A 10903-nucleotide genomic window follows, 5' to 3' on the forward strand; every position below is an offset into this window, starting at 1 on the left:
GGCTCTAACGCCTCGTCCGATAGAGCAGCACCTCCTGCCCGGCCTCAGACTCCCTTCTTTTTTAATGGTTTTTTTGATTTTCATGTTGCTGTACCACCCTCCCTCCCCCCAATGCTCCCAGGCATTCTGTGCAACCATGGAGCTGAGCAAAGCTGCTTTGGAGCACTGGACTGTGAAGAGCTCGTGTAAGGAGCCAGCCCTGGCTCCAGAGGAGGAGTTTGAGCCTCTGAGTAGGTCACAAGAGGAGATGGTGTTGACACCCTTCTCTTGGCTTTGGGGAGAACAGAGCAAGCCAAAATATTCATCACTACAGTGAAAGCACATCTCTGAGCAGTCAGTCACTGCTGTGCTGCCTCTTCATCACCCCAGCAGTGGAAGTGGGGCTGTCACACGAGGCCCCAGTGTGCCCTTCCTGAGGAATGCGTGGCACCTTAAAGAGCTTGGTTTACGTGTCTGAATTGAAAGAATATTTATAACTGTTACCAAGGTGAACAAAGACTTGGTCAGACTAAATTAGGAAAATAATAGTTATTGTCCCCAGTGAAGTTTGGCAAAAATGTCCTGCAATCCAGGTTTTGTTACAAATCATGGATCCATTTCATCAGTGTAATTCACCATCTGACAAGGAGTCACCCACCTGGGAATAACTTCATCATCTTGCTAGAGCTCTGAGGGAAGCAGACCCATGACAGAACCAGTTTTCTGTGGAGTTCCTCTGCAGAGGTACTGTACATAATGGACACTTGCTTGAGAATGAGAATGATCCTATTCTTCAGGTTTTTCACTTGGACATGAACTGTGCTAAAGAATAAAAGTTCTTTTCCTCCAGCGTTGCTATACAGTTATTAAAATATGAGTTGCTGCTGCTGCTGCACCTTAAACTTGTGCCTCATTTCCTCAGTGTCACCCAGATGGACTTAAGGCCTTGCAAAAAGAAGACACAATCATCAGTCTCACAGCAGAGATGTGGCTCAACTGAAAGGCAAGATGATAAAATGACAACATTTAGAAATGTGATCTTGACTGACACCATGTCACAGAAAGCCAAGTGCCACACGTATGGCATACTGAAGAAATGGAGACTCAAAAGAGGAATAAAACACTGGATTTATATAATCCCCTAATACACGGGTGTAAAAATACAAGACAGCTGTGTTGCAGCACTTCACTGCTAGATGTGTATGGTAAGGAGCAATCCAGCTGGGAGCAGAGCACTGTGAGGCTGCTGTTACCTGCTTTACCCCATCCTTTCCTCATGCAACTCAAAAGAAAACATGTTGCATTGCTTCCTGCAGAGCCCACAGTGTGGAAGTCCTGTTCAGTTGTTGTGTATGTTTGTGAGGAAATAAAGAGACCTCTGAACAACTGAAGCAAGTAGTAAGAGTTCTGAAATTCATCTGCCAAGGGTTTCTTGAACTGGCAGGTGGAACATACTTTGTTCAATGCAAACAATTCCAGAGAAATCTGTCCCGCTCCTCCAGCTGAAGACAAATGGCCCAGGTCACCCAAACATGCACCATGCAAAGAACTCTGGTTCTGACAACAATAAAAGCTGGTTCTCAGTTAAGGTATTGCATTAATTTATTTTTATTCCTTTAAAAAGAAAGGAAATCCAAATACCTGATGGCTACAGACAGGTCAGTGCCATAAATGTACCGCAGAACAGGAGCCTGTCTTGGACAGGTTGCATAGTCAGCAGCACTTCCTCCAAGGTGTTTGCATGATGTTTTAGGTCCTAAGGTGATTAACGATCCCATCTGTGCCCATGAGGAGTTCTTAATTATTAGCTGTACTTAACATTTTACCAGTGCCATACTGGTCCTTGTAGTATATATAGCCTTAAGACAACACTACTTCAAAAATAGCAAGTTATTCACAGTTTACTGATTTGGAAAAATAAAACCAAAAGGAATTGACTGTGATTGGAGGTAATGGAGCTGTGTGGAGCTGAGTGGCTGCAGTTGCTCTGCAAACCTCCCTGGTGCACTCACTTGACATCACTTTGGTGAAGCATCACACAGTGCCTGTTCTGAGACCATGATTTCCAGCTCCTGCTGCTGAAGGCAGGTAGTGTTTAATCAGCCCTGGGGAGGACAAGTGAGTTCAGGAAGGGATTGCTTCAAGCAGTCTCAGCAGACAAATATATGGCCTGAGAGTTTGGTATTTACCCCCTTAGTAACAGAAGGCCTAGAGAATGGTTATTGAAAGGCAATGTTTCTACACTTCAATGTACAGGAGTACATTCACACACAATTTGCTGTAGAGGACCCAAAAAGCCCAACACAGGAGCACCATCCAGACACAGAACTGCCCAAGGCCATGAACTGGTCCCTGTTACTCATTGTACAGAATACCAACGCTTGGCTACAGAGAAGGAGCAAACCCAACCCCACACTGGATGTAAGTGAACCTGATCAAACCAAAGAGACAAACGGAATTCACCTTTCTGCAGGCTTTTCTTAGGTCCCCTGCCCTGGGTGATGCCAGTTCCAGCAGCTGTGCCCCTGCATGGAGGGGAACCAAGGGTCTGCACCCAGTGGCTTCCTAAGATAGTCTGGTTAAAAAGAAATCAATTACACCAGTTGGGATGGATGTCTTAAATAACTGACTCCTTTTCTTCGGCAGAAGCACTCGAGCTACATGGATTAGCTCATGCAAATGAATCCAGGATGAGGTTTAAGACATTCTTCACAAGCCACAGCAACTGCCAGAGGTGCTTAAGCAGACAATTCCCTGCAGAGTTTGCCAAGGCCTGAAATCCTCTTTCAGAGCACCTCTACCACGAGCATTGCAGAGCTCCCAGCTCAAGAAATGCTACATATGCTGCTGGATCTTTGGTCCTTTTGTTCCAGGCGTTTCTGAAGTTCCCTTGTAGTCCGCCTCCTTATTCCGATTAAATACAGATCTCTGTCAAACTGCCCTGCAGCCAGTGGGATGCTGCAACAGAAGCACAAGCCAGCAGGTCAGGGCATGAATGCATTCTTGTTTGCCCAGCATTTCCCTACTACTTCATACAACAAAGGCCACAAACCTAATTTTTTCTTTCTTAAGGCATTCAGCTACTGCTGTGGGAGAAACAAGAGTTGTTCTTCCATGGCAACAAGTTAAGGTTTTTCACAGTACTTTAAAATGCTGGTTTGTAAAAGGGAAATGCAATGTAAAAGGGAAACTTTAAATTTTAGCATGAACTGGCCTGCATTCATACATAGAGGACTGACTTTATGACTCTAAACTAAAGCCCACTCATTTGAAAAGCTAAACCAGGTTACTGCTAATTTGGTGTACTCACTGGTGTGGTTCACCTCAACAATTCTTACCTTGGTCTGTTTTAGGGAGGCCAGAGGAAACCTGAACAGCCCATCACACACTGCTGTTTAATGGGTAATTAATATCCATAAACAAAAATTCCCATTTGTAATTGCACTGTTGATTAAATACTTTGAGAAATCACTTTTCTTGATACTCAGGTCTTGAAAACCCTGACCATTGTTACTCACAAAAAAGAGAATAATTTCAGTGATTTAACCACATTTTTTATAGAGTTCTGCTAATGCAACAGGCTACAGTAGGACATTAAGAACTTGGAGGATCTCAAAATACTCCATTGACATCCAGCTGTGCTGAAATGCAGCCACCACTGGGGAAGGAAAACAGAACTGATCCCAAAGAGGGAACGAGGAAGAGGAAATCTGCCCATGCTGACAGGGAAAACAAAGAGCTGCATCCCAGATAAAACACAGGTTTATATTCAATTCCAGTGGGCTCTGTTTATCCCCCTCAGAAGGATTAAAGGACCTGGCAGCAGGGATTTCAGCTGTCAGTGCAAGGTTTAAGCTCTTACTGCTCTGACCATGGGCATGTACTGGGTAAAACTGCAACAGGCTGCAGGGAACTACGAGGGATAGACACAGAATATCCTTGAGATCACTGGAGCCATGAGCAGTCAGTGGAGCTGCATAAGGAGCTACTCACTTGTCTCTGCCAGGCCTCAGCTTCACACGAAACAAGGCAAACACAGGCCTGTGGTCCGAGGTTTTGATGACAGGACAAGAGGAATACTTGACAGCCTGGATGTCATCCTTGTAGCGGCTGCGAAACACGACCCGGTCCTGGGGACAGGGAGACAGGGGACAGTGATGGTGACTCCCTCTGCACATCACCCACCCTGGGAAGCAGCACTGGCTCACAAGAGACAAATCCATTCATTTATCACACTCCACTCAATGGAATTAAGGTGTCTTGGATGGGGATCCATTCATGAAGTGTCTGGTTCCAATAGCTCTTCTGTGCTAGCTCTGAGCACAGGGGAGAGCCCACTCAAACAGGGAAAATAAGGTTAACAGGCTGTGCCAAACTCTCCCTGTGCTCACAAATTCAACAGTCCTTTCTTCCACAAGTCCCAGTTGCCCTTAAGCAACGAATCTCGGCACAACTGAATCCCCTTTGACTTTTGAAATCATCCCTTACCGTGTAGGAGGGAGTCCTTTGCTTGGAAGTGGTGTCATAGCTGTCCTTTCCTATGTCAAACTTGTAGGAAGGACGAAAATGGATATCAGCCTCTTGGAATCCTTTGAAAATAGACCCTGTGAGGGAAGGGGAGAACAGCATGAACAAACTGCTCCTTCCTGACAACTGGGCACTGTGTCTACTAATGCTGGCTAGAAACAACAGCCATGTACATCCCAGAAAAACCTGGGCTTGGGCTCCAGAAAGGAAGCAAGCTCCAGTCCTGACTAGAGAGGATAAAAAATACCCAGTGGCTGTTTAGTCAGTGGCCAACTGAACAAAGAACAGCTGATCCATGCACTTCCCCTTCCACTGAAAGCTCGTGCTGCTTTGCAGATGCTGTTCAAATCTAAATTCCCTGGACACTGGGACAGAACGATGCCCAGGTTACAGAGGAGTCAGATGAAACAGCAGCAAATGGCCTGGGAGGTTACATTATACAGAGCAAACTGCTATGGCAAAAGGTCCCTTGACACACTGCCACTGTATTTCACAACTGCTGACTCCCTTTTTTAGGGAACTTAACCAAAGAAAGCAGGAAAGGTCTCCAGGAAATGGGGATTGGGCTGACATTACTCCTGTGTGTAGGTATCTTTGTTCCTGGAGAGGAGGGAGATGAACAGCTGCCCCTTACCCCGACTCATCTCACTGGTCAGCTGGTCATACACCAGGAGCTTGGACACATCTGTGCTCGGGTTCTGGTTCAGGATGGAATCCACAGTCTCCCGATCCTTATTCAGCCGGAAGTTGAAGTCACCAAACCAGAAAACTTCATCAAACCGAGTTGTGACATCACCTGCAAATTCAGACCACAAATGTTCAAGGGATGCTGCTGAATGTGTTCGAGGAAATTCATTCTTTTCACTACCAGGAGATGTGACACCGAGTATGTTTTCTACCTGTGATCACCACTGAATGTGGGAATTAAAAAGCCAGGATAAAACAGAAGTGTTAAAACTTACACAAAAACCTAATGCTACACTGCAGATAAAGAGTATATTCAATTTTCTAGTAAAAGGACCTAATTATTTATCTGGGCATCAAGTTGTCAGCACAGTATTAGGAAATGAGAATGGAATTTGGCAAACAATGCTCTGACCTGTGTACATTCAAAGTCACATAAGGCTTCTTCTCTTAAGCTTTGAAATAAAGTAATTCCTGATTCTAGAAAACACTTGGAAAGTGAAACACATCTGTAATATTCATAATAATTAAATGAAAGTTATCATATTGCTAAAAAAATACATCATGTAAAAATTCCCTTTTGAATTTTCTCTCTCCCATTTTTTTTCTCAAATTCCCTTTTTTAAGAAAAAAAAAAAAATCATGGGAATAATAACTACCCTCAGACAAAAAGAGCTGTGGTCTCTTTTTACACTGTCTCAAGTGATAACTTTTCTTGTCTCTTTCTCAGTGCAGTCTGAGAGACAATGCACAGACTCTGCTGATCTGGGCTCCCACACGCTCATGGTTTCACACTTACTAGAACTGGATCGATATGGATTTGTGTCCGGAACATTCTTGGGAAGTGTAAGGGCTTGAATGGTTTTATTGTAGTCCAGTTTCCTCTCATTTACTTTACTGTCCCCAGCTGCAAGACAGAAACCCCATTACTGCCAGGAATGAATGATTTTCATTCAATGACCATTTTTGGTTACACCAGGAGCTTCCGAAGGGCATCACCCATTTTCCACATGTAAAATGTGACACTCTGGGAGCGTCTGCACTGAATAATAATGACAGAAAGTGTGGAAAAAGGGATACAATGGTGCAGAGTTCATTTCTGTTTCCATAAACACAGTTCTTTTGTAAGTTTGTTACCAAACAATCCTCCTCCCTTATCCTTCTCAGCTCAGCAATCCTGAGCTTTGGCTTCAGCCTGTCCTGCTTTTTCACCTCTGTACAGCTCCCTCCCCTCCTCCCTCAGCCAGGACACTCATAGCAAGATTGCAAATGTCTCACATGTGAAGTGAGAGGTGATGAAGAGAAAGGAGGTCCCAAAAAACGTGAAGCAGATTCCCAGAGCTCCCTTGGTTTTGATCTGAGACACGATTCGAGTTGTCACCGTGGCATACTCCACTTCTGGAAGGATGAAAAGAAGATGCTATCACTGCAATGCTTCTGAGAGTGAGCAGGGAGGTTAGGAGAGGGAGAAAAGGGCAGGGCACAGGCTGGCAGCAGTGCCTTCAGCTCCCCACACACCTGAGCAGAACCAGATGAGGTCCCTGCGGATGAACACGGACATGTAGAGCACTCCGTGAGCGGCCGAGTGCAGCAGGACGTAGTGGGGGCCCAGTGTCTCCTGCAGGCGGATCTCCCACTCTCTTCTGCAGGAAAGAACAACAGCTGGATCACACAGACAGTACAGGAGACAACAACCAGGAGAGGAGATCAGCATTGTGCACACAGAGCAATCCCTCTCATACAGAACTACAAGTCATAAGCAGAACCTGCACTGAACTAAGGGGTGGCTGCTGAAATCAGTAGAGCTTTGCCATCAGCTGCCCCGACAACAAGATGGAATTCTGCATGCTCAGAGAAGCTGTTCCATCCCCTGGCAGTGCTCAAGGCCAGGCTGGACAGGGCTTGGAGCACCCATGTCTAGTGGAAGGTGTCCCTGCCCACGGTAGGGGGTGAGACTGGATGGGCTTTAATGTCCCTTCCAACCCAAACCATTCTGGGATTTTATGATTCACAGATCTCTGTGACTTTTTCCTCTAATCCCATTTCCTCTGGTGTTCGTGCAATAGAATTAAGTCTTGTTAAATTGACTGATTATTGCAAATATTAAGAACATAATGGGGACTATTTCTAGTCTAATTCAAAGCAAAATGATTAGTTAACAATAAAAGAAGATGGTTCATTACATTGTTTTTGCTACCTGTCTGGACAGCCTTCTTGAACCCCAATGACATACATGTCCTGGGCAAAGTCTGGATCTGTTGGCAATAAGAAGTCATCCAGATTCACTGGAAGTTCCTATTACACAAGAAATTTAAAACAAAAAGAAAGAAAAGCAGTGTTAGTTATGCAAAGATTTACTAGAAAAATACCTTGCAATTTGACAAAGACGATGACTCAGGTTGACAAGGAACATAGTCATGAACAAAAAAGCATCACCCCAATCCTTGCAGTAGAGCTGGGCTAACTTTACTGCTGTCAAAAGACCTGTGAAGACTTCTGTGCACTTACCTTCTGACCCTGCATGTTCCAGGTGGCCACAAAGATTCCGATGTTCCGATCAGGGAAATACCTGCTAAGTTCTTCTGCTCCCATTAAGGCACCACTTGCCAGAAGGCTGCCTTCCAAATAGCTCCTGTAGACAGAAGACCCAAAAAAGAGCATCTGAGGAATGGGCATGGCAGCTGGGATACTGATTTGTAATGCTTGAAACTTGAAGTAATCAAGAATATACCTTTAAGAAGAAGGAATTTAATATTTATATATTGTTCTGCTTGCCTAAAGTTCCTTCCAAAGCCAGGACACAAGGGTGATAGCGAGGCTGATGCTGCTCAGGTTGGGTGATGAGAAGGCTGAAGCCATCAAAGTCTTCAGCCCCACTAATACTCATCCAGAGAGAGAACAAAGAAATTGGTTTGATAGCCTCAGGTTGCCCAGAGAAGCTGTGGCTGCCCCATCCCTGGAAGTGTTCCAGGCCAGGTTGGACGGGGCTTGGAGCAACCTGGGCTAGTGGAAGGTGTCCCTGCCCATGGCAGGGGGTGGGGCTGGGTGACCTTTGAGGTCCCTTCCACCCAAACCATCCTGTGTTTCCATTACATTTGAGTACCTTGAAGCAGCTCAGCTTACTTCAAACATAAAAACAGCTCCACCATTTCCAGTGTTCCGGCATCAAGTTTCCCCTAACCAAAAACTCAAACTCACATCCTTCCTTCAATTCAGCTCATCAAATCACCTTCAAGAAAATAATTTATTGAGCCTGAGGTCTCAAAGCATCCCATTTGGGAAGGACAGATGCATCCCACAGCACGTGCCCCTCTGAAGGACACGCTTACAGAGGTGAGGGATGCTGGCACAGGGACTGCATGTTGAATAAGCATTTTTAATCTTGCTTAAGCTCTGCAAATAACGAAGAGAGAATAATGTCAGGGAGTTCTGGGCAACCCAACACTGCCCACCTGGCTCCAGCTGCTTAAGGGAGGAATGGGAAAGAAAACCCTGTGGCAAACAAGTAACAATCTATCTTTGAGGCTTTTTTTAGTAGTTAGTAGCACTTTAATTGATCTCAGAATTATTTCCCCTCTACTACTGACTCCCATGCTTTGGATCAATGATTAGATTTTTCCCTCCTGGAAAAGCTGGGGCAGAGGAGCTCCTGTGGGATACTAGAGTAGTTCCCAATACATAATTTGATCCTGCTGGAAGCCAAACAAGTGCAACATCTGCTCAGCACCTCACAGGACTTGGATAATACTGCATGACAATTTCAATTTAAAATATCTGGTGTTATTTTTTCAGCAATTTATCATTTCAGTTCAAGCCCAATGTACTTTTAGATTTTTCTAAAAAATAGTTTTGCCAACTGCTGGCTTGCACAGCTACTGCTTCTTAATTCTCAAAACAGATTATGTAAACATTGCAAGCAAACTGACAGCAAATCAAACTCGTATTTAAGAAAATACTCAGCTAAAAGGAGCAAATGTACCAATCTCTTCATCTTCCAACTGTTTCCAGTCCCCACAGCAGGTTAAATAACACAGACCGGCTTTTGTGCTTTTCCAGGAGCTCAGAAGTTCCCTGCCCCTGCCCAGTGGGATTCTCCTTCCCTGCCAACACCCCAAACTCTGCCAGGAGAAGCTGGGGGAGCCCTACCTGCTGCGAACATCCTTGGCTCGAATGGGAGTGAGCACGCTGAAGGTGGATTTCATGGAGTCTGTGGAGCAATTGTCAAAGAGTGTCCCATTGCCCTGCAGCTTGGAGTCGCTGAGGCTGCTGCTCACCCTCCCAAACTTGTGCTGAGAATAATGTCGGTAATCCAGACAATCTGAGTCGATCCTATTAGCTGTCCTCAGGGAGTGGGAGGCCACGTTGAGCTCCATGGGGGGCAGGGGGCGGGCCGGCATGATTTGGGACAGCCGGGGTTTGCCCCCCGCGAAACCCTTCCCCCGCAGGAGCCCCCCAAAGGCACTGGAGATCTCGGAGGCTCGTTTGCCCAGGTCCGAGGCGCCTCCCCTGCTCTTCCCCACGGGACTGGCTTCCAAGGCGTCTGGTGAACTGGGCAAGGAATCCTGCTGGCAGCAGGGATTGCAGGGGCTGGCCCTGCCCCTGGTGGGAGGGCTGGGGGACGCTTCCCGCAGGGAACCGTTGGAGGAGCTCGTCTCGTTGGGATCAGTCAGACTTTCCTGGCTTGTCCTGAACCGTCTCCACCTCCTCCAGCTCTTCTCATCCAGGGATGCAGCACGCTCCAGCCGGGGCTTCCGAGGGGGCCTTGGAGTGATCGATTTAATTTTCATATTGGCTTTGAGCTCTTCCGGCAGAAGCTTTAAGGTCTCACTTACGGACGTGCTTATTTTCGGAGGTGCCCCCTCGCCCCCAGCCTCCTTCTTGGCTGCTTTTCCAGCTTTTTTTGCCTGCAGGTCCTGTACTGCTCCACCCTCCATGCTCCGAGTAAGACACACCCTTGAGTGCTGTGGAAATCCATTTGGAGTACTCATTGTCCCCTAGGTACCAGCTATGGATGCTGCTCCAGACGAAAACTTCCTCAAAGCATGGTTTCCTTCCCTTTACCACCCTGTGGGATCACAGGGCTTTACTCAGCCAGCAAGACATGGGAACTGCAGACAGCTCAGCCTTTAGCTGGGAATGAAGGGCAGGTGAATGTGCAGGCAGATGCATCGTCTGCAAAATTCCAAGACGTGGGATACCTGGATTCCCCCAAGAGAAAGATGTAAGAATGAAAAGTTATTGAGCTGCAGACTACTCCTTGGTCAGAAAGCATCTCCTTGCAGAACCTCTTTCTAGCACAACTCAAACCTTAACGTGACCTTGTTAGAAAATCACTGTTATTTCCCGTTTTTCCCCCAAAAGCAGAGCAGAGAAGTGACCTCCACACTGCTGCAAGCATCACGGCTGTGTACACCCTTCTTTGAGAAAAGGCTGTGTGTCCTGTTAGCACGAAAGGAAATTTAAACTACACAGAAACCGCAGCTCGTTGTCCTTGCTGTACACAGGCGTCACCAGCACAACCAGCCCGCAGCACCGGCTGCCCGAGGCCAGGAAATTTCCAGTGATCCCACAGCCAGGAAATCGCTGCCGCCTTCTCCTGCCTTGCACCAACCCCGCTCACTGCCGCTGACACCGAGACACCCCAGGGGTGGGTTTAGGGTACGGAAAAGGGGTTCGACTACATTTCTACACGAGGGAAGCACCTCGTCATTCT

At 46.4% G+C, this 10903-nt stretch overlaps 2 protein-coding genes across 2 annotated transcripts in view; one reads left to right on the forward strand and one right to left on the reverse strand.

The window, feature by feature from the left end:
- The window catches only part of PMPCA (peptidase, mitochondrial processing alpha subunit), a 5643-nt gene extending 4273 nt beyond the window's left edge, over positions 1-1370 (forward strand). The window contains exon 12 of the mRNA XM_017745628.1: positions 1-1370. Within this exon, the coding sequence (XP_017601117.1) occupies positions 1-316 (316 nt within the window). The 3' untranslated portion in view covers positions 317-1370.
- A 193-nt stretch (positions 1371-1563) lies between these two features.
- Positions 1564-10417, reverse strand: INPP5E (inositol polyphosphate-5-phosphatase E). Its single transcript, XM_008642167.2, has 10 exons — positions 9337-10417; positions 7699-7822; positions 7388-7485; positions 6709-6833; positions 6469-6588; positions 5990-6097; positions 5141-5302; positions 4468-4583; positions 3973-4109; positions 1564-2937 (listed from the first exon to the last, which is right to left on the reverse strand). The coding sequence occupies exons 1-10, from the start codon at positions 10176-10178 to the stop codon at positions 2805-2807; spliced, it is 1965 nt and encodes a 654-aa protein (XP_008640389.1). The 5' UTR covers positions 10179-10417; the 3' UTR covers positions 1564-2804.
- Between the last annotated feature and the right edge of the window lie 486 nt (positions 10418-10903).

This window comes from Corvus brachyrhynchos, unplaced genomic scaffold (genome assembly GCF_000691975.1).
Source record: "Corvus brachyrhynchos isolate BGI_N302 unplaced genomic scaffold, ASM69197v1 scaffold59, whole genome shotgun sequence".
In the NCBI taxonomy this organism is placed as follows: Eukaryota; Metazoa; Chordata; class Aves; order Passeriformes; family Corvidae; genus Corvus; species Corvus brachyrhynchos.

Excerpts from the sequence above, each read along its gene's own strand:
- INPP5E (XM_008642167.2), bottom strand. The coding sequence starts at position 10,178 with ATGAGTACTCCAAATGGATTTCCACAGCACTCAAGGGTGTGTCTTACT. Across the intron at positions 7,823-9,336 it reads GCCAAGGATGTTCGCAGCAG|GAGCTATTTGGAAGGCAGCC; the intron begins GTAGGGCTCCCC and ends TTCTGTCTACAG. Across the intron at positions 6,589-6,708 it reads CCTCATCTGGTTCTGCTCAG|AAGTGGAGTATGCCACGGTG; the intron begins GTGTGTGGGGAG and ends TCATCCTTCCAG.